This window comes from Hemitrygon akajei, chromosome 10 (genome assembly GCF_048418815.1).
Source record: "Hemitrygon akajei chromosome 10, sHemAka1.3, whole genome shotgun sequence".
NCBI lineage: Eukaryota > Metazoa > Chordata > Chondrichthyes > Myliobatiformes > Dasyatidae > Hemitrygon > Hemitrygon akajei.
Genome location: NC_133133.1, coordinates 152,867,171 through 152,891,616, shown reverse-complemented (window position 1 = coordinate 152,891,616; position 24,446 = coordinate 152,867,171). Strand labels below are relative to the sequence as shown.

General features: G+C 39.6%; 1 protein-coding gene and 1 long non-coding RNA gene across 3 annotated transcripts in view; one reads left to right on the top strand and one right to left on the bottom strand.

Moving 5' to 3' along the window:
• Positions 1-14,757, top strand: part of LOC140734841 (potassium voltage-gated channel subfamily KQT member 1-like) — a 535,989-nt gene extending 521,232 nt beyond the window's left edge. Inside the window, exons 20-21 of the mRNA XM_073059426.1 lie at positions 7,603-7,782; positions 11,796-14,757. Coding sequence (XP_072915527.1) covers positions 7,603-7,758 — 156 coding nt within the window. The 3' untranslated portion in view covers positions 7,759-7,782; positions 11,796-14,757. The remainder of the gene's footprint in view (positions 1-7,602; positions 7,783-11,795) is intronic.
• LOC140734842 (uncharacterized) overlaps positions 1-24,446 on the bottom strand; it is a 124,137-nt gene that overhangs the window by 26,046 nt on the left and 73,645 nt on the right. The window contains exon 2 of one of the 2 annotated variants that reach the window (XR_012100629.1): positions 17,433-17,648. The exons of the other annotated variant lie outside the window; for it this stretch is intronic. This is a non-coding gene — a long non-coding RNA (uncharacterized lncRNA). The remainder of the gene's footprint in view (positions 1-17,432; positions 17,649-24,446) is intronic. 2 annotated transcript variants of the gene reach the window in all.

The window sequence follows — 24,446 nt, the reverse complement described above, 5'->3', positions numbered from 1 at the left end:
GCTGACTCAATCAGCTGCATATACATCATATATCAGAAAATTAAACAACTAAGACCAATCTCGCATGACCTCTTTCTCACAGCACATTAACAGGAAGCATAAAATGTGTGACTTGAGTTCTTGGATAATCAAAATAGCTTCAAAATTAGATCCATTAGTGCTCATCTTTCATATTCAAATTAGTGCTCCTCTTTCATATTCAAATTACATATACTAGAAACATAACCAGGTTGGATCATGCAAATGATCTCTTTCAAGTGAAATCAAGCCCTTTGGGAAATTAGCCTGAGCACTTCTGTTTGCCTTTTGCCTTAGTGTCAGTCGCATAACTAACAACATCACAAGTCACTCATTGTAGATATGAAGTGAACATTTTGAATGTGACCTACAATCGTTTTCTCAGCATTTGCAAATTAACTGGACCATAGTACACCAAGGTGGCTAACAAGACTCTAGTTCAAAGGAGTCTCCACTCTAATAACATTGTTCTCTCCTTAGTGTCTGGCAGCCATGGGTTTCAATGCTCGGGATATTTAAAACCTTAGCACTGGGTGTTCCACCTTTTTCATAAACACAGACAACTACTTGATGAGAACCACTCTGTATCATTAATCACCCCACACCTCCCAGTGTCAATCACAGCATAGGACTCTGTTAGAGCAGGTGATTACTTGGGGAAAGGCACCACTCATAGGATAGCCATGTGCCCCTTTCCCCATATGTTTTCATCTCTTGCAAGATGGTTTTTAATGCAGCTGTTCTGTGGTTGCTCTGGGGTGAGTTCCTCAATCTGAGCCATTGTCAATTAATCACCCTCACAAATACATGGCAGTTGGGAGCTTTTCTCACAGCTTCCAAAGAGAACCTCACATGTCCTAATTTAAACACAAACTTCTGTGTGCAAGTCACCATAGCACTGTATTAATGTAGGTATGGCCAATTTCAAAACTTCTAGCAGATGATCCTGCTAGATACCTAATTTATATTCAATATACATTCATCACAAATGGGAGAAATCCCAAGATCTAGATAAGTACATTGTAGAAAATAGAGATAGAAATTCCCTTAAAATCACACAAATGGAAATTCAAGTAGCTGATTAGTAATTAGCTTTGAATGGCCTGTATTTTAGAGTGTCATGACTAATCCTGATCTACAAATTGCAGCAATACCCTTCATATGATGATATCACATTATTAGCAACTTAAGATCATTTACTGTACATTAATTAGGAATATAAACTTGGCCAGATGTTTTAAATATTTATCTTAATTAGGGAATAATAAATGTAGGTTAAAACCCATAATGGAAAGGTCAGAGATTGATTCTGTTTATTGGGTTGATGGATGAAATATAGTGTTACGAACCCCGTAACAGGGTCACTTACCAGCAAAGATAGAGAGGTCTGTTGAAGTCTGATGGTACTATTTTTAACAGTATTTATTGATAAAAATACACAAAAATAATATCAATGCCAACATACAGATAATATACGTCGTCAATACTAAATCTAAAAGCGCGGGTATAATAATAATCAACAAGAAATAGCTCTATCGTTGTCTAGGGGATAATGTATTGTCCGATGGAAATATAAAAGTCACTCAAGTTCATTCAGGCTGCAGCCTTTGGTTGGAGAGAGAGAGACGGATTTTTAGAACTTGCCCGTTTTCCTTTTTATGATGTCGAACCTTTGAAATGTCATTGGGGCTGGTTTCTCCTTTTTTTAGCTAAAGCCATTCTTCCGTGGTGAAGCCCACCAATTCTGAGGCAAATGGAAAAGGACGTACGTGGGCTTTCCACCGGCTGTCGCTATTATGCTATCACGGGATTTCTAGCGTTTCTCCGGGTGCGTCTGAAGGGGTTGTTCCCCAGACCCTCTTTTATCCTTACTCACGGGGTCTCAGATGTCAATCAGGTTGGGATGATGCCATCCCCCAACCAGCCCACGTTGCTCATTCCTTGAGGGCTTCGATGAATAGCACAGTGCTCAATACACAATTCCGTCTCCAAGAGACAATGGCCGTTTCCCGTGGCTTTGTATCGCTGAGGGGCCAGGACATTCCAAACCCCTTGTGGATTCTGCGTGTCTTTCTCTCATTTCCTGGGTCTCCTGACCTGAATTAATAGCGATCTTGCGATTCTCAAAAAGGAGGGGACTACTTTGTACCCTTCGGCCCCTCAGATTTGGGGCTCAGGCGTAACAATAGGTATAAAGGAAGGTTTCAATTTATATGAAGTTAGAACTTTTAAAATTGTAATTATATTGCTCACCTATGAAATAATGTAGTTTCCACATTGGCCTCAATAGACACCTCAGACACCACAAAATTGGAGTGGAAGCAAGTCATTCCCACAGAAACAACCCCAAGAGCACCTCTCAAATCTGCAAACACAAACTGCAAAGTTTTGGGCAATTTGAAGGATCAGAATCAAAATCAGGTTTAATATCACCAGCATATGTTGTGAAATTTACAATACATAATAATAGAAGAACAGTGAATTACAGTAAGTATATATATATTAAAAGTTAAATATATATATATATAGTTAAATAAGTGGTGCAAACACAGAAATAAAAGTAGTGAGGTAGTGTTCATGGATTCAATGTCCATTCAGAAATCGGATGGCAGAGGGGAAGAAGCTGTTCCTGAATCACTGAGTGTGTGCCCTCAGGCTTCTGTACCTCCTTCCTGATGGTAGCAAAGAGAACAAGACATGACCTGGGTGGGTGGGGGAGGGTGTCCTTAATGATGGATGCCACCTTTTCAAGTATTCGTTCCTTGAAGATATCCTGGATACTACAGAGGTTAGTGCCAATGATGGAGATGGAGATGACTAAGTTTACAACTCTCTGCAGCTTATTTCGATCCAGTGTAGTACCTGACATTGATCCAGTCAGTAAGAATGCTCTATACTGTACATCAGTATAAATTTCTGAGCATCTTTGGTGACATACCAAATTTCCTCAAACTCCTAATGAAATATAGCCACTGTCATGTTTTCTTCACAGCTGCATCGATATGTTGGGTCTAGGATAGGTCCTCAGAGATATTGACACCCAGGAACTACTTGAAATACCTCACTCTTTCCACTTCTGATCCCTCAATGAGGACTGGTGTGTGTTTCCTTGTCTTACACACTTTGAAGTCCACAATCAGTTCTATGGTTTTACTGACACTGAGTGCACAGTTGTTACTGCGACACCACTCAACTAGCTGATCTATCTCTCTCCTGTACACCCTCTCATCACCTTCTGAAATTCTGCCAACAATGTATCATCAGCAAATTTATAGATGGCATTTGGCTGTGCCTAGCCACACAGTTATGGGTGTAGGGAGAGTAGAACAGTGGGATAAGCACACACCCCTGAGGTGCAGCAGTGTTGAGTGTCAACAAATTGAAGATATTATTTCTGATAAGCACAGTTTGTGGTCTTCTGGTTAAGAAATCGAGGATCCAGTTACAAAGGAGATATAGAGGCACAGGTTCTGGATCTTTTTTGATCAGAACTCTAGGAATGATATGTTAAACACTGAGCTGAAATCAATAAGTAGCATCCTGACATCTGTATTGTCCAGATGATCCAAGAGCCAGTGAGACTGCATCCATTGTAGACATTGTGGCAGGTCCAGATCCTTGCTGAGCAGGGAGTTAATTCTAGCCATAACCAACCTCTCAAAGCACTTCATCACTGTAGATATGTGTGCTACTGGATGATAGTCATTAAAGCAGCTCACGCTTCTCTTCTTGGGCACTGTTATGATTGTTGCCCTTTTGAAGCAGGTGGGAACTTTCGACTGTAGCAATGAGAGATTGAAAAGGTCTTTGAATACCCCTGCCAGTTGGTTGGCACCAGTTTTCAGAGCCCTACAGGTATTCCATCATGGCCTGTTGCCTTGCGAGGACTCCCCCTCTTGAAAGACAGCCTAATGTCAGCCTCCGAGACAGAGCTCACAGGGTTACTGGGTGCTGCGGGGATCCTCATAAGCCGTAGTTTTATTCTCCCTTTCAAAGCGAGCATAAAATTCATTGAGCTCATCTGTGAATGAAGCATCACTTCAATTCATGATGTTAGGTTTCACCTTGTAAGAAGTAATGGACTGCTAACCTGATATGCATCCAACTCAGCCACTAACCACATTTGGAATTGTTTCGTTGGTCTTCAGCTAGCCCTCTGTAAGTCATACCTGGTTTTCTTGTACAAATCTGACTCACCAGGCTTGAATGCCACAAATCTAGCCCTCAGCAGATTATGAACCTCCTGGTTCATCCATATTTAACTTTAAAAATTACAGTGAAACCCCATCATAACACGATCATTTGGGTCCATAAAATGTCATCGCGAGAAAAGAGGGGCCGCGCTGAATCAGGTGCTCACATGTTGGGCATTTGTCGTTGGCAGAGTATCACTGGCGTAGCTCTTCTTTGTTCACGCATCAAGTGCATGAAGCTCATCTTTCACAGAAAAAGATTTTTTTTTCTAGCAGTTTGTTCCATTTTGAGCAAAAGAAAGGTCCAACAGCTCACACAAAATACTGGTGGAACGCAGCAGGCCAGGCAGCATCTGGTTGAGACCCTTCATCAGAACTAACGGAAAAAAGAGATAGCAAGAGATTTGAAAGTGAGAGCGGAGGGAGAGATCCGAAATGATAGAAGACAGGAGGGGGAGGGATGAAGCCAAGTGCTGGGAAGTTGATTGGCAAAAGAGATACAAGGCTAGAGAAGGGGGAGTATAGACTGACATGGACATGGAGTCCAATGACTCATCGCCTTATATCCGAATTCACGTTAAATTGGGGCACATAAAATCAGGGTTTCGCTGTATTTAATTTTTTTTTAATGTTTCATTTTCATTGTTTCATTAAATAAATAACAGAATACTGGATAACCTTCAAAAATTATCTAGTCATTCACTATTCAGCAAAGATAATAGACAATTAGAGAAGCAAAAAGCAAACAAAGTGTTTTATAACTAGAATTTGCAGCATTTTTGTGCATCAAACGCTCAATTTTAGAGTCATAGAACACTACAGCAAAGAAACAGGTCCTTTAGCCAATCTAATCCATGCCAAAATGCAATACTCCTTGCTCTGAAATACAGTATACACAACCCAGAACATCAGTCCCACCATGCTCAACCTTTTCATTCCTAACTTTTATGTAGCCCTAACAACATCTTTCCCCACAAACATTGCATTATCTGCTCTGGTTTCCCTCCCCCTGCAACTCTAATTTAAACCCCCCCCCCCCACCTTCCCACCCAATGCAGCACTAGAAAACTTTCCAGCAAGGATATTAGTTCCCCTCCAGTCCAGGTGCAAACCATCCCTTCTGTACAGGTCCTACCTTCCCTAGAAGAGAGCCCAATGATCCAAAACTGTGAAGTCCTCCCTCCTGCACCATCTTCTTAGCCACATGTTAAGACCATAAGACAGAGGAGCAGAATTAGGCCATCTGGTCCATTGCTCTGCCATTCAATCATGGCTGATCATTTTTTTCTACCTCATCCTCAACCCCAGTTCCTGGCCTTCTCCCCGTAACCTTTGATGCCATGTCCAATGAAGAAGCTATCAATTTCTGCCTTAAATACACCCAATGTCCTGGCCTCCACAGCTGCATGTGGCAACCAATTCCATAAATTCACCACCCTTTGGCAAAAGAAATTTCTCCGCGTCTTTGTTTGAAAGGGTGCCCCTCTATCCTGAGGCTGTGCCCTCTTGTCCTAGACTCTCCCACCATGGGAAGCATCCTTTGCACATCAACTCTGTTTAGGCCTTCCAACATCTGAAAGATTTCAATGAGATCCCCCCTCATGCTTCTGAATTCCAGCGAGTACAGACCCAGAGCCGTCAAACATTCCTTGTACAGTAACATGTTAAGCTGTATGATCTTCCTATTTCTGGCTTCACTAGCATGTAGCATGGGTAGCAATCCTGAGATTACAATCCTGGAGATCCTACCTTTCAACTTAGCACTTTTGTGTGCTATAAACACTGTATGTTGCTAAGTGATTTGAATAAACTGATCCTGTCTACATTTGGAAATATGCAAGTTGTCAACTTAAATTCCTATATGGTAATATGTTAAATCCAACAAAATATATGAAAAACAAATTGACAAAAAATCAATGGATCTGTAGATGTACCATGAAGATCATTCTAACTGGCTACATCACTATCTAGTATGGGGGGGGGTGCTACTGCACAGGATCAAAGTAAGCTGCAGAGGGTTGTAAAATTAGTTAGCTCCATCATGGGTACTAGCCTCCGTGGTATCCAAGACAACTTCAAGAAGTGGTGCCTTAAAAAGGTGGCGTCCATCCTTAAGGACCCCCAGGTACAGGTTCTTCCTCTCTGCCATCCGATTTCTGAATGGACATTGAACTCATGAACACTACCCCTCACTACTTTTCTATTTCTGTTTTTGCAGTACTTACTTAACTATTTTATTTCATACACACACACACACATACTTGCTGCAATGAACATTGTTTTCTCTGTTTATCATGTATTGCATTGTAGTGCTGCCACAAAGTAAATTAATTTCATGACATATGCTAGTGATACTAAACCTGATTCTGAGGAGGTAAAGTGTCAATCTAAAAGCTCCAAATGCTGGAAGATTGAAATAAAAACAGAAAATGCTGAAACCACTTAGTAAATGGCACCACATATGTGGAAAAAAGAAACAGAGTTCACATTTTAGGTTGAATGGGAAAGAAATAAACCAAGTTAGTTTTAAGTTGTAGAGATGTAGTAGGGAGGATTAGGCAATGTTTATGAAGACAATATCTCTGATAAACTGAGGTCATAGCTGCTGAGGGGATAAACTATAAACAAGGTCATCTAGCTAATGGGTGAGAGAGAGAGAGAGAATGAGAATATGAATCTGAACATACTTGCTGTGAAATGAGGGCAGTTAGAGGTGAGAACACAAACAAACGCATATAAATACTATGAAATGCAGAGCCATAGGAAATGCCCAGAAGGATAGACAGTGCTGATTGAAAGGAAAACTGAGTCAAATCATAAATGGAAGAGCCAGTTCTGACAAAGACCAAGAAATCAAATTACCCGAAGTTGTACATTTTGATAAAGTACAGAACACTGTTCCCCAAGTTTATGCTAGGTGTTGTTGAAATAGTCCCAAAGACCACAGATAGATCAGTGTGCACATGGGATGAGAAAGTACATTGGTGGGTACCAGGAAGCACAGAGTTGCCACTGCAGACATTCCACAAAGCAGTTACCCATTCTAGGTTTGGCTTTCCCATTGCACAGGAGACCATATTGTAAATTCCAATTGCACTCCACAGAGTGGAAGAAGTGAAAATGAATTACTGGATCATCTGGAAGGACTATTTGGTTCCCCAGAGGAAGGAAAGGGTGTAAGAACAGGTTTACATCTCTACCAGTTGTATGGGAAATTGCAAGAAGAGTATAGTTGGTGAAGATGGAAGAACAATCCTGCAGTTGAAGGGAATAGTCCCTTCAAAATGCTGAAAGGAAAGGGAAGTAGATCATCAGGTGATAGAAAATGGCAGCTGCCATGTTACTGATATGATGGAAAGCTGATTTCAAAACTGCTCTGTTTTGTTAACAGATCACAAAGATAGACCAGAAATTAGATGACATCCTGATTATGCTAAAAGACCAGCTTGCCATACAACACCTGCCATATTCCTCAGGTTCTACATCGTCAACTATCAAATACACTCTCTCCACTTCAGAGACACGTGGAATGAATTCTGAAGCCTGAGGCTGCATGGACAGTGTTTGCAATGTAAGCATCCCTGTTGGTGAACATTCTCAGAGTACCAGTGAAAAACAATACAAACTAATGAAGCATGCTCTGTTTCTTTGGGTAATAGATATAATTTATTACTTTGAAAAATATGCTTTCTTCCTAAAACTTGTTTATTCCGTAAGATTGTCTACATCTGTCTGTACTTTAGCTAACTAATTCTAAATGTTTTACAATGAGAATTTAAACTTTGTTAATGCTTTGCAAATGAAGTTACTAAATTACCACCTAACACACTGTCCTACTTCATGAATCTGTCTTCCTCCATGTTGAAGACCACTGGGAAGAGGCACCAATGTGCTTGTGTAGAAGACTTCACAATCTATTTCCAAAGGTGGTTCACTGTCAAAAGTCAAGGACTGTTAGGTATGCCCTAAGGATTTTGTTACCAGACTGAACCTTTGGTACATTCTGGAAGAACCAATATAAGAGTAAACAAAATACTGACTCGCCTTCTCATTAGTCTGACTGTCAATGATGTATCTATTCACATCTGTGTTAGTGGAAGTGACTGCTACACATCTTTTGTGGGAATGGTATTCACATGGAGGATGACCAATAGCTAAAGTAAATAGAAAACATGAAACATACTCAGTGGCTCAAAAATTGGACATATGAGGTAATGTGAGCCTTCTTGAACAGAAGATTATACTTCTTTTTTTATCTTCTGCTCTGAGATAAATCTCACTCTACCATTCCCATCAAGTGGCAAGGTTCACTCCACTGGAAGAATGGAAAAAAATATATCAGGTGTATCACCAAGGATACCTAACGATAAGATGCTGAGCTGCTAAAGCTACAAGTCAGAACTCCAAAACTGCTGCATAGAAGCAGCAGCATCTTATAGACTAGATGTGATCCAAAGAGAATGGATCTACAGCCCTGCCACATCCATTTGTGAAACTGATGGATATTTGAACAAAAACAACAAAAAAGGGAGAAAACATCTTTCATAAACTGTGCCAGAGATCAGTACGCAATGGAAAAGTTGAGGTTAAAATATTTATAACATTCTGCCAGGAGTGCCAAGAGGGTCAATTCATCTAGATCTCTTCCTGGGATCATTATAAAAAAAACCAGAATGCAGCCAATTAAATTACATCTATGTGATACTCTTGAGGTACAACCTCAGAACACAAATCAAGTTTGTCAAACTTCATTTCTCTTCCATAATTACAAGTGGACTCTGCCTAATCTTAATATTTTCTGCTGTTACTACTTAACTGTATTTAATAGATTTTGTTATATTTTCCTTATATTGATGTCAGGATAATTGGTCTCTAGCATTATGTTTTCTCTCCTAACTTAAATATTGTGGAAAATTTCCTGTGATAGCCATTCAAGAATATGGAATTTTGGAAGATGACAACCAGTGTATTTACTATTTCCACAGTTACTTTCATCAGAATCTGTGGTGCATGTCATTAGGTGCTGGGGGTTCATCATCTTTTGATAATGGTTTAATTTCTCTGTCATTCATTAGTCCCCATTGTAATTTGCCCTGTATCAGTCTGTAAGAGGCAGACTTTTGCTAATCCATTCCCCCTTTTACATCATATTTTTTATGTTCTGTTATATTTCTCACAGTTCTGTTTTGATGCTCAATTGCTAAAGGCCATAAAACATAAGAGCAGAATTAGGTCATTCAGCCCATCAAGTCTGGTCTTCCATCTATCGTGGCTGATTTATTATCCCCTCAACCCCATTCTCTTGCCTTCTTCCCATAACCTTTGTCAACCTCACCAATGAAGAACCTATCTACCTCCTCTTTAAATGCACCCCATGCCTTGGTCTCCACAGTCATATGTGGCAATAAATTCCACAGATTCGCTGAAGACCATCCAGCTGAAGAAATTCCTCCTCATTTCAGATCTAAAGAGACATCCTTGTATTCCCAGGCTATACCCTCTGGTTTGAGACTCCCCCATTATAGGAAGCATCCTCTTCACATCCACTCTATGTCAGCCTTTCAATGTTTGAAAGATTTCAATGAGATCCCCCAGCCTCATCATTCTTCTAAACATCAGCGAGTACAGGTCTAGATCCATCAAATGCTCCACATACATTAACCTGTTCATATGTTAACATTTTCATTTATTCCACAAATCATTCTTATGAACATCCTCTGGGCCCTCTCCAATGTCAGCACATCCTTTCTTAGATAAGGAGCCCAAAACTGCTCACCATAATGCAATTGCAGTCTGGCCAATGCCCAATAAAGCCTCAGCATTACATCCTTGCTTTTGCATTCTCGTCCTCTCTAAATTAATGTTAACTCAATCTGTAAGTTAACCTTCAGGGAATTCTGCACTAGGATTTCCAAGTCCCTTTGCACCTCTGATTTCTGAATTTGCATCCCCATTTAGAAAATAGTTTACACCTTTATTCCTTCTACCAAAGTGCAAGACCATACACTTCTCTACTCTGTATTCCATCTGCCACTTCTTAGCCATTCTCCTAATCTGTCCAAGTCCATTCTCAAACACCCTGCTTCCTCAATACTACCTCTCCCTCCACCTATCTTTGTATTATCTGCAAACTTACCACAAAGTCATCAATTCCATGATCCAGATCTCTGACATATAATGTGAAAAGCAGTGTTCCCAACACTAACCCTTGAGGAACACCACTAGTCAACCACTGGCAGCCAACCAAGTCTGAAACAATCCTGAACCTCAGACTCACTAGCCTTTTTTAGCGACATTGTAAGCCTTTTCATTTTATTCAATGTGCTTTTATTTTCTGTCAATGATCATGGCTGGATCACTTTCCTGTTTTCTTTTGAATGCTGCACTTGACTTGTAAACTGGTAGAAGATTTTTAAATGTTAGCTATTGCTCCTAACTTTCTGATGCACCAACAATAACTCTCGGAGATGGGAGGCGAATGATAGGCTTTTATTAGCAGCAAAATGGAGCACAGCTTCTCAAAGACTGAGGGGGAGCAGTGCCTCCAATCGCCTTTATACAGGGGTCTGTGGGAGGAGCCACAGGAGCAGTCAGCAGAGGGGCGTGTCCAGACAGGTATACATAGTTTACCACACTTTCATATCTTTAACTATTTACCCAGTCTAACATTGCCTCAAGCCTTCATAGGTTTGCTGCATTCAAATTTGAAATCCTGGTTTGAGATTGAACAAATTGACTTTAATATTTCTTTATATATTATATTAGGATCACTGATCACTTTACTAAATAAACACAACGCTTTCTCATTACACAATACTAGGCCCAAAATATCTTGTTCACTCATTGTTTCCTCAACATACAGATCTAGAAAACCATTTTTCCTATATTCAAAAACCTCATTCTCCACAATATTAGTGATAATGTGGTTTTCTAAGGGTATGTGTAGTTTTATGGCCCTATTATTATTGTACCACACCTATTACATACGCCTGATTTTCTGACATACTTTGTGCTCCATTATAATGACTGTTTGGTAGCCTGTAAGGAAAATTCATCAATGCATTATGTTTGTTGTTTCATAGCAAATCCTGAATAGTTCTACTTCATTTTCTAACCAAGGTTTTTTTTTCTTTCTACTGCTTTCATCCTTTAAAAAAATTCAGGACTACCCAGCTCCTTTTCCACATCGTCTGTCTTTTCAAAAAATTATGTATCCTGGATTACATAATTCACAAACTTGGGGGTTTGTAGCCATCTATGTAGTAGTATTATATCATATTCAGTTATTTTGAATTGTGCCTTTAATTCACCTACCTTATTACAAATGCTGCCTGCATTCAAATAAAGAATCTTCAATTCTATCTTTGTACCATTGCTCCCTTCACTCTGACTGTAGCTAGAAGTGCATTTTATTTTTTGATTTTACACCTTGTTGTTTCCTGACTCATTTTTTCTACCGTTCTGTTGTATTATCCTTTCTCCTTATCTTCCCCTGACCAAAATTTGACCTCTTTTCCCAAGTTGCTTTTAGTTTGAAGTCCTATCCCTAGTTATTGACATTTCATATTTATCCTTATTGCATAGACAATGTGCCAGATGGCCTCCTTCTGTGACACAAGAGATCCTGCAGATGCTTGAAATCTTGAGTACATACTCAGAATGCTGGACGACTCAGCAGATCAAGCAGCATCTGAGGCTCCATCGATCAGAGCCAACCATGGATGTGTGTCCTAGCTCTCTAGATATGCAAACCAGGACAGTACAATATGAAGAGCAAGCTGTTGCCCATGTATTAAGCTCCTGCTCTCCATGCATCTGATGAACCCAAAGGAACAGCAGAGACCGTTTGGCACCAGCAGCATCACAGGAGTTGCCAACTCAATGTAGTACTGCCTTAGGGATTCCAGATCCATTTTTCTCCCTTGGGGTTTACTCCTGAAGATTTCCCCATGGGTGGATAAGGCGGCAGATGTATGAGATCAGAATTTTCCTTCTCCTTGAAGAGCTGTAAACTGCGGCTGAAAAACCCCATCTGCCCAAAGCAACTAGTTTTAAGGCGCTAGTGACCTGTCTTTGCCCCTTTTCCTGTCAGTGGAGACACTTCTGCCAAGCTTAGTAGCTAAGCCACATGTGAAGGCCAGGAGCTGGAGATGGTTGTCAGAGGTGCACATCATTAGGAGCACTGCCTAATATGTAGTGGGAGCTTGTTCCCATTACCATTCCTTGCTATAATGACCTTAAGGAACTAAGCATTAAAAGAGCATGGAGGAAAATAAACAGTCAAGCAGCATCTATGGAGAGGAATAAACATTCAATGATTTAGGCCAAGACCCCTCAACAGAACTGGAATGAAAGGGGGAGAGGCCAGAGTAAAAAGGTGGAGGAATATAAGCTGACAGGTGATAGGTGAGTCCAGGTGAATGGGAAGGTACGTAGGCAGGAGAAGGGGGAATGATGTAAGAAGATGGGAGGTGGAAAAGGTAAAGGACTGAAGAAAGAAGAATCTTATAGGAGAAGACAGTAGACCATGGAATAAAGGGTATGGGTGAGGAACCAGTGGAAGGTTATAGGCAGGTCATGGGGGGTGGAGGGGAAGAGAAAGGGTGAGAGGGCCACTAGAATGAGGGAAAACAAAGTGGAGGGGAGAGGAGTGGAGGAAACAAATATGAGAGCTTACCATAAGTTATCTAAATTGATGTTCATGCTATCAGGTTGCAGACTACCAAGGCAACACCGCATATTCCATCTTGGCAATTTGCATATTAATTTCTCTAACGCTTGACATAAAGAATGATTCCCCTAACTTTTGGTAACCACTCCCCTATGTTTCCCTCCACATCTTGCTTTCCTCATTCTGATGGCTCTGTCAACCCTTCTCTTCCCCTTCCCCACCCTCGTGATCTACTCATCATCTCTGTTTAGTTCACCTTTCTTTTATTCCATGGCATACTGTGCTCTCCTATCAGATTCCTTCTTTTTTTGTTCGTTAACTCTGCCACATATCACCTCCCACCTCCCAACTTCTTCCTCCCCCTCCAGCCACCTTTTTTGCTCTGGCTTCTGCCCCTTTCATTTTCAGTCCTGATGAAGGGTCCAAAATGACACCTGTTTATTTCCCTCCATAGAGGCTGCCTGACCTGCTGAGTTTCTTAAGCATTTTCCATGTGTTGGCCTACTTCAGTAATGGATCTCACAGCAATCTCATCACTCTCACATTTCTCCGTAAACGTGCCCTTTTTCTTGTCCATTAACTTCCCAGATTCTCCTTCCACTCATCTACGTAGGAAGCAATTTACGGTAGTCAGTTTACTGACTAAACAATGCATCTTTGGTAGATGAGAAGAAACTGAAGCACCTGAGAAAACCTCATACAATCAAAGTGAACATACAAATTCAACACAGAGTACACTGAAGGTCAAGATTCAACAAGCATTACCAGATCTGTGAGGCAACAACTCTATGTTTGTGCTACCTGCTTAACAGGTATTAAAGAGATTCAAGTGAAGCCCATCCTAAAGCAGCTTAGGAAGTGACATCACATTCACCATTTTGGTAAACAAATTAACCATTCTATTGCCAGTGCTCTGTGAACCATACTCAAAATCCACTGCAACGACTGTTACCACTTTAGCAGAACACTTCAAACCCAAGGAACTTTAACACCTAGGAAGCGTAGTGGACACATGGAATGCCATCTCCTCCTAGTCATACATTATCCTCAGAAATACTGCTTCAATGACACAGGTCAAAGTGCGAGCATTGCCTAACTAACGGCACTTAGGGTAGCTTTACAATAGCAGCAGTTTAAGCAGACAATCACCACCAACTTTTCAAATATGCAAGCCTTGTTATTAGGACTTGCCAGTAAATTATTAATAGACTTGCATTCCATTAAAAAAATGAGTATTCCACAATGTTCAATGGAAACAATGTTGTACTGTCTTTATATTTTTATTCTTGGTCCTAGTTCAACTCACAGAATTAGAGAAAATCAAAGTATAATTGGAGGAATAAAAGAAAAAGGAAAATACAAAAAAAATGGAACTTCTGAGCTTAGAGCACAGAGAATTTCAGTGTAATATAGTCAAACACAAAATGAACAAAATGTGGTGAAACAAAAGCATATTTTGAAATATTACAATTCTATAATATTTTATCTATGGTTTATGAATGAGAAATGTTAATTATGTAAATATTTAATTTTTTTGTTTGCAAAATTCCCTTGTGGAATAAATTCAGAATTCATTATTGTAATTAATAGTGTCACACAGAATTAGCTCTTCCTAATATGGGGGAAAGAGATTAACAATTAGTTGCACTGTTACAGAAGTTTTGTCAGTATCAGGAGTTGACTGTATACTACAAAGCTACTACAATATCAGGAAGTTTATAGTATTGATGTTCCAATGTAGCATATTAGTTGTGTATATCATATTAATCTAATAAAGATTTTAACTTACAAAACAGTAAAGAAAATGTAGGAAATAGTGACATACTGGGAACTTAGGATATCACAACCAGTGAACTGCAAATGTGAAAATAAAGCATTGGTGAAATTTACACTAAAAAGTGTGTGTGTTTATCTAATTTACTAATGTTGTTTTAAAAGTGATGTCATTATCATCTCACAAAATCTATTACTCAGTGGATCTGCTGACAGATTTGGACAATTGTTACTTCAAATCCTTGTTTTTTTTTTAATTCTCATTACTATCTGGTGGAAGAATGTGATCCAAAAATGGTCAGCTGTCCTTTCCAAAAGTAACTTTCCTGATAGGAAAGAATAAGGTAGTGCAGGATTGTGACACCACAATAGACTGATGTAGTGAATGCCACCTTAACCCAGACTGGCCTATATGTGATACCAAATCCACTCATGTGACTGACTTGTTTTACCGCATTTCAGTAAATCACATCACTTGGCAGTCCTTCTACCTGCATACAAGCAGATGCTAAAGATCAAAGCTCCAGAGATTAGGACAACAAAGAGGTGGTCACGGGAGGCAGAGGAGCAGCTACGGGATTGCTTTGAGTCAGTGGACAGGGCCGTGTTCAAGGATTCATCTGTGGATCAGAATGAATGCACCATAGTTGTCACAGACTTTATTAAAACAGTTGTAGAAGAGTGTGTCCCTAAAAAATCATTCAGAGTCTTCCCCAACCAGAAGTCCTGAATGGACCATGTGATCTGCAATCAACTGTGGGCTAGATCAAAGGCATTCAAGTCTGGTGACCAAGAAGGTTACAAGGGGTCAAGGTACGATCTCCAGAAAGCTGAATGAAGTGGCAATTTCGAACTAAACTTGAATCATCAAAGTATGTTCGAAAGTTATGGCAGGGCTTGAATGCTATCACCTCTTATAAAGTTAAATCAAGTGACACGTGGGACAATAGGGCTTCACTTCTAGATGAGTTCAATGCTTTCTATGCTTACTTTGACCATCAATATATGGAGGGATCACCACAAACTCTCACAGCCCCTGATGATCCTGTGATTTCATTCTCTGAGGCCAACATGCAAGAAACCTTGAGGAGGGTGAACCCACAAAATGCATTTGGCCCAGAGAGAGTCCTAGCAAAGTACCAAAACCCTGTGGTGATTAACTAGCTTATGTGTTCACTGAGATCATTAACCTTGCTTCAATTATGCCAGTGGCCAGGAAGAATGTGGTAACCTGTCTCAATGACTTTTGTCTAGCAGCACTTACATCCACAGTGATGAAGTGTTTTGAGAGGTTGGTGATGAAACATATCAACTCCTGCCTGAGAAGCGACTTGGATCCACTCCAATTTGCCTACTGGAGCAATAGGTCCACAGCAGATGCCATATCGTTGGCTCTTTATTCAGCCCTCGAACATCTGGATATCAAAGGTGCATATATCAGGTTGTATTCAAAATACTACAGCTCAGTATTCAATACTATCATCCCCTCAAAACTAATCAATAAACTCCAAGACCTGGGCCTCAATAGCTCCTAATACATTTGAGTCCTCGATTTGCCAGTCAGTTCGGACTGGCAACAACATCTCTTCTATGATCTCCATCAGCACAGGAGCATCACAAGGATGTGTGCTTAGCTCTCTGCTCTATTCGCTTTACACTTATAAGCTGCATGGCTAAGCGCAGCTCCAGTGCCATATTCAAGTTTTTGATGACACCACTCTCTTAGGCAAAATCAAAATTGGTGATGAACCAGTATATAGGAAGGAGATTGAAAATCTAGCTAAGTGGTGCTAAAACAACAACTTCTTACTCAATGTCAGCAAGACCAAGGAGCTGATTATTGATTTCAGGAGAAGAACCCATAAGTCTATGAGTCAGTCCTCTTTGAAGGATCAGATTTGGAGAGGGTCAGCAACTTTAAATTCCACTGTGTTATTATTTCAGAGAAACTGTCCTAGGCCCAGCATATAAGTACAAATATAAAGAAAGCACGACAGTACCTCTACTTCCTTAGGAGTTTGCAAAGATTCAACATGATATCTAAAACTTCCACAAATTTCTATAGATGTGTAGTGGAGAGTACATTGACTGGCTGCATCACAACTTGGTATGGAAACACCAATCCCTTGAACAGAAAATCATAGAAAAAGTAATAGATATGGCCCAGTCCATCACTGCTAAAGCCTTCCCCACCGCTGAGCACATCTGCACAAAACAATGCTGCAGGAAGCAGCATCAATCATCAAGTATCCCTATCACCCAGGATGTCTCTCTTTTCACTACTGCCATCAGGAAAAGGGTACAGGACCCTCAGGACTCACACCACCAAGTCAGAAATAGTTATTTTCTGTCAGCCATCAGGCTCTTGAACCAAAGGGGATAACTTCACTCAACTTCACTTAGTCCATTATTGAAATGTTCCCAGTGTTATGGTACGGCAACAATGAATATAGAATTGAGACAGGTTTTTTTTTTATAAACAAATAAAACATTTATTTAAACTCAGTTCAACAATAAATGAAAAGTAAACAGACGACTAACTTAACTGGAAGTAACTGCTCTATGACAACTCGAGCAGTTCTTAAAGCAATAAATGCAAACACAGTTCTTAAAAGTGGTAAATACGAAAGTCCAAATGATTTACACAGACAATTAGGAGAGACTTTCCTGAAGTAACGAATTCCTCGACAACGTGACGTTACTGCTGATCCCAGCTGAAATATGCCTTACCCAAAGGATTTACAATGAAGGAAATAAAACGGCTTAAAGGCACTGACCTTTCCTTGGTGAATACTGCTGCGTCCAGCTCTTTCTGCTTTCACAATGCAGGAGCTATCTCTGGATGCAGGTTACTACCTTCTGAATGAAGATTCAATAAGGTCGATCCTGTTTTACCGCCGACGACACCAACTTTACTCGATCCTTCGGTTTGCCGCACTTCAATAAATTCTTCACTCTCCGACTGGACTAAACTGGCAGCGTTGTGGCGAAAACTGCCGGCAATAACATTTGAGACTTAAGATAGAAAGTAAAACTCCACTTTAAAACAAACTGTGTCATGAGATGAATACGCAGCATAACAGAGTCTCTGTCGAATTAAACGATGAACTGACCTGCGTCACAGCAAGGCTTTCCCCTTTTACACCTGTTGAAACAGGCCATCACATGACCTCTCACTGGTGGGAAAATTACATCATGTGACCTCACTGGCAGGAAATTACATCACCCCACCATCACAAGACCATTACATCATGCTCACCAGATACTTAATTACATCATGGTCATGTGACAGTCACAAGATACCCATGGGGTATGTAACACCAGAATCTATGGGCTCACTTTCGAGGACTCTTCATCTCGTTCTCGATATTTACTGCTTATTTATTTATTTATTATTTCTTTCTTTTTTTGTATTTGCACAGTTCGTTGTCTTTTGCACACTGGTTGAACACCCAAGTTGGTGCAGTCATTCATCGATTCTATTATGGTTATTGGATTCACTGAGTATGGCCACAAGAAAATTAATCTCAGGGTTGTATATAGTGATATATATGTACTTCGATAATAAATTTACTTTGAACTTTGACTCTTAAACAATCTAACCAATCATTTCAAAGAACAGTTTGGACTGGGCTATGAATGTTTACAAATTATGTTCACATCCTGTACACATATAAAAGTGTCAATAACATAGCAGTAACTCACATATATGTATGGCTGTTACTTATGAATGGAGTGTCAAAGGTTAACATTGTGCCTGTTGTTATTTAGGCTGATTTTTATGAATAAAATTAGCAAGGTGTACCTAAATAAAATTAGTAGCAACAGAAGGATCCAAATTGTCTTCCTCACTGCTATAAATTTTTACAATTCAATGAAATGGGTATTTTGATATATGAACATTAAAAAGCTATTTAACCAAGCCAGCACCAATATTCATCAGCATCATAGTTGATTCATCACCTATTTCCACATGTGCAGCTCTTCCTGTATAATCTCTCAATACTATTGTTTATCAAAAGTCCATCAGATTTTAAACCAACAGTTAACTCAGCATAATTTAGCCATTGGAGATAGAAAATTCCAAATCTGCACAAACACTTGCAATAGAAAAGTGTTTTGTAACATCACAATTTAAATCAAAAATTCATAACCTACAGTTTGGGCACCCCTGGACAAAATTTCTGTAACTGTGAATAGCTAAGCGAGTAAAAGATGAACTGATTTCCAAAAGGCGTAAAGTTCAAGATGACACATTTCTTTAATATTTTAAGCAAGAAAACTTTATTTCTATCTTTTACAGTTTCAAAATAACAAAAAAGGAAAAGGGCCTGAAGCAAAAGTTTGGGCACCCTGCATGGCAGTACTTAGTAACATCCCCTTTGACAAGCATCACAGCTTGTTAACGCTTTTTATAGCCAGCTAAGAGTCTTTCAATTCTTGTTTGGGGGATTTTTACCTATTCTTCCTTGCAAAAGGCTTCTAGTTCTGTGAGATTCTTGGGCTGTCTTGCATGCGCTACTCTTTTGAGGTCTATCCACAGATTCTCGATGATGTTTAGGTCGGGGGACTGTGAGGGTCATGGCAAAACCTACAGCTTGCGCCTCTTAAGAAGCCATCCTCTTTTCATCTTCAGCTTTTTTCAGATGGTGTGATGTTTGCTTCCAGAATTTGCAGGTATTTAATTGAATTCATTCTTCCATCTACCAGTAAATGTTCCCCGTGCCACTGGCTGCAACACAAGCCCAAAGCATGATCGATCCACCCCTGTGCTTAACAGTTGGAGAGGTGTTCTTTTCATGAAATTCTGCACCCTGTTTTTCTCCAAACATACCTTTGCTCATTGCAGCCAAAAAGTTCTGTTTTAACTTCATCAGTCCACAGGACTTGTTTCCAAAATGCATCAGGTTTGTTTAGATGTTCCTTTGAACCTTTTGAATAGAATTTTTTGGCTGCAATGAGCAAAGGTATGTTTGGAGAAAAACAGGGTGCAGAATTTCATGAAAAGAACACCTCTCCAACTGTTAAGCACGGGGGTGGATTGATCATGCTCTGGGCTCATGTTGCAGCCAGTGGCATGGGGAACATTTACTGGTAGATGGAAGAATGAATTCAATTAAATACCAGCAAATTCTGGAAGCAGACATCACACCATCTGTAAAAAAAGCTGAAGATGAAAAGAGGATGGCTTCAACAGGATAATGATCCTAAACACACCTCAGAATCCACAATGAACTACCTCAAGAGGCACAAGATGAAGATTTTGCCATGGCCCTCACAGTCCCCTGACTTAAACATCATCGAGAATCTGTGGATTGACCTCAAAAGAGTAGTGCATTCAAGACGGCCCAAGAATCTCACAGAACTAGAAGCCTTTTGCAAGGAAGAATGGACAAAAATCCCCCAAACAAGAATTGAAAGACTCTTAGCTGGCTACAAAAAGTGTTTACAAGCTGTGATATGTGCCAAAGGGAGTGTTACTAAGTACTGCCATGCAGGGTGCCCAAACTTTTGTTTTGGGCCTTTTACTTTTTTGTTATTTTGAAACTGTAAAAGAAGGAAATAAAAGTTTTCTTGCTTAAAATATTACAGAAATGTGTCATCTTGAACTTTATGCCTTTTGGAAATCAGGTCATCTTTTACTCACTTAGCTATTCATAGTAACAGAAATTTTGACCGGGGTGCCCAAACTTTTGCATGCCACTGTATAATCTTGTTCTTCATAAAATCAAGTTTCCAAATACATGGTTTGTTTTCAACATATTTATATGCTAGCAACATAAAGAATGGAAATTTGGAACCATCATTCTGGAAATGTGATTTCACCTTTAGCATTGCTTTGAGTTTGCTTTAATTTAAAATAAATATTACTGATAACTTTGTTTGCATTGCAGTTTTCATAATCTTTTAAAGAAGATTGCAGTAACTGTGAAATAGTTAACAGAGGTTCTAACAAACATCTTCAACATCTCTCTGGAACAGTATCCTGTCCCCTCAGGTTTCAAGGAGGTCACTATCATTCCGGTGCCTAAGAGGGTGACTGTAACCTACGGGAACGACTATTACCCAATGGCAATGACCTCAGCAATAATGAAGTACTTTGAGTGGCTGGTTGTGAATCACATTAAATCTCATCTTCCTGCTAGATTGGACTCTTTCCAGTTCGCTTATTACTCTAATCGGTCCACTGATGATGCCATAGTCTCTGCACTCCACTCCATCCTGTGCCCACCTGGAAAATATCAGGATGCTGTTTATTGACTTTAGTTTGGAGTTCAATATGATCATATCCAGATGCTGGTGAGTAAACTATCTTCATTGAGTCTCAGCATCTCTCTCTGTAACTGGATCCTGGACTTCTTGACAGAAAGGCCACAGTCAGTCCATGTAGGCAGTGACATCTCTAGCTCCATCATGTTGAGCATCAGCGCTCCCCAGTGCTGTGTGCTTATCCCAGTGCTGTTCACATATCTGGCACATGACTGCATTACTAGATCCAGTTCAAACCAAATCATCAAGTTTACTGATAACACAACAGTGGTTGTCCTCATCACTGATGATGAAGTGGGGGGAAATGGCGTACTGAGAGGTAAAGCGATTGGTAGAATGATGCAAGCACAAAAACTTGAGTCTCAATACGGACAAGACCAAAGAGGTGATTGTGGAATTTAGGAATGTGCAGGTTGACCACTCCTCACTGCACATATATGGCTCTTCCATAGAGAAAGTTAGGAGCACCAAGCTTCTGGGAGTGTACGTAACTGACGATCTCACCTGGCTCCTCAATACCACTTCTTTGCTCAAAAAAGCACAGAAGCACCTCTACTTGTTGAGGAGATTGAGGTGAGCGAGACTTTCCCATCCCCACCCTCCACTATTTTAACCAAAGTTTACAGGAGCAGCACAAAGAGTGTCCTGACCACCTGCATCACCATCTGCTATGGGAACGGCGAAGCATCTGTCCACAAGTTCTTAAAAAAAGGATTGTGAGGACAGCTGAGACGATCACTAGGGTCTCTCTTCCACCCATTATAGATATTTATCAGGAGCACTGTTTACACAAGCTTTTAACATTGTCAATGATCCCTTCCATCCATTCAGCTATCTCTTTGATCCCCTTCCATCAGGCAGGAGGTACTGCAGCATGAGGACAAGAGCTGTTAGGATGGGAAACAGCTTTCTCCCCCAGGCCGCAAGACTACTGAACTTCCTACCTCCATTCAGGTCTCATCACATCTGAAGCACCCAGTAGCATAATACTGTTTATTTTTAACTTGAATTGTACAGTAGATGCACCTCCTTTGTTAAAGTATCACAAATAACTTATGTGTTTTGTGCAGGGCGTGAAAGATTGTGGGGATAAGGCAGGAGAATGGGGTTGAGAGGTAATGGATCAGCCATGATGAAATGGTGGAGCAGACTTGATGGGCAGAATGGCTTAATTCTGCTTCTATGTTTTTATGGTCTTATGTGTATGTATTATACTGTGTTGTGTACCACGGTCTGGAAGTATGTTGTCTTGTTTGGTGATATACATGTGTACAATTTAATGACAATAAACTTGAAAACATTTCACCTATACAATAAATGTTTAAGAAGTTTTAATGCTACTTACAGGATCTTAAACTAACAACTTAGTACCAAATTGTAGAGCTTCTTCATGTCTTATGTGCATTACTTTCTGATATTAGTCTTACATTTCAGTGCTTTCTTGCACAGGTTGTACATTTAATAACCTTTTTTCCAGAAAATAGTTGAGACTTTTCTGACAACAATTGGTTTTACTGCCATAAGCGTAGATTACTGTTTTGGATGTGCACAGACAAATGTCTAAATCGCTACCTTCAGTTTGTAGGTAAACCTCAAAACAGAAGCTGCAGATTGTCAGAATCAGTGACAGCAACCATCTTGCAAAATAAAGAATAATAATCAAATACCACACCAACATTTGGATAGTTTAGACTAGGAATTTCCAACCTTGGGTCCATGGACCCCTTGATTAATGGTAAGGCCCCATGGCATAAAAAAAGGTTGGGAACCCCTGTTTTAGACAAATTTCAACATTAGTACTCAGTCAACTAATACAAGGTGAATGATGTTTTCCTTACCACAGCTGCATTATGAAAACCATCAGTCTCAAAACTGCTTTAAAATCAGTTTCTACTCTGGAAAGATCCTGCTCACTTCAGTTGCAATTGGGTTTCCTTCTCTGCATTGCACTTATTCATGATAAAACACTACCCTTGCATCTTTATTCAGTAGATTTTCTAACTGTATAGCTGTTGCCACTTAAAACAAATGAAGAAAGTGCTGAGGATGATTAATCTATACATGTCTGTAATACCATCAAATGTTACTTCTGTCTTATAAACTTTGACAGTTATGTTGAAGTTTTAGAGTTTGCCTAGTGCAGATGTAAATATCTTACTGATCATATCTTGTAAGTAAATGATTTTGTTAAGTGTTATCACTACTTTGTGCTCAATCATGTTTGATTGTGATACATGAAAACATAAATCAAGCAATTTAACTCATTCAGTCAGTGCATTATCCCATGTCACTCCTTATATTTGTGTTCTTTTATAACAAAAACAATAACAGGTGTTAAAATTAATTGCAAAAATTCTGAAATATACCTTGGATCAGAAAGTGAGTTTAGTTACTTACGATAGAGAAAATCAGTCTAGTACTAGGAAAGTCAGAACCATCAGCACCTGGTTTATTTTTACTGCTATGAGCCTATTGTCAGGTTAGAAATGCAACACCTCACATTCCTTCTGGGTAGCCGCCAACCTAATGGCCTGAACATTAATTTCTCTAACCTGGTAATTTCTTCCCCCATCCATCTTTTTTTTCTATTCCCTATTCTAGCTCCCTCCTTACACCTTGTCTTCTCCTCAGCTGCTTATCACCACCCTCTGGTGACCCTCCTTCCCTTTCTCCCATGGTCCACTCTCCTCACCTGTCTTCTTCAACCCTTTACCTTTTCCACCTATCACCTCCCAGCTTCTCACTTCATCGCTCCTTCCCCCTTACTTGGTTTCACACATCATCCATCAATGTACTTCTTCCCTTCTCCCCACACACCTTCTTATTCTGGTTTCTTCCTCTTTCCTCCTTCCTAGTCCTAATGAAGGTCTTGACCTGAAACATCAAATCTTTATTCCTTTCGGTAGGTGTTGCTTAACCTGCTGACTTCCTCCAGCATTTTGTGTGTGTTACTCTGGATTTCCAGCATCTGCAGAGTCGCTTGTGCTTATGATTTATTTTTATTGCATTTGTTATAATGCTCCTGTTTAATAGAGAAGGTGTAAAAACTGACTTCAATGTGGAGTTCACAAAATATATAAAAGAACTTCAAATATACTATTGATTTTTAGGCACTGCGTTATGGGATAATAGTTGAGCCATAGTTGTTATATCAAAGTACATACTAGAAATTGAGTAAAGCCAAAACATAATTTTAAAAAGTGAATACTTTAATATAGCTCTATGCTAAATTGGATTTACCTTCTAAAGGAGAAAATGCTGAAAACACAGCAGTTTAGACATAAGCTGTGGAAAAAGAAATAGAGCTAAAATTTCAGGTTTAAAGTCCTTTGTCTTTAATCGACCAAGTGTTTCCAGAAATATGTTTTTATTTTAGATAAGCAGCATCTGCAATTTTCTTTTGATTTCCATTTACTGTTGAATTCACTGTAATTTCCAAAAATGCCATCTTTGAAGAAATTCTCTTCTAGATTTCTGACAAAGGCTCTTTAACTCGAAATGTTAACTGTTACTCTTTCTAC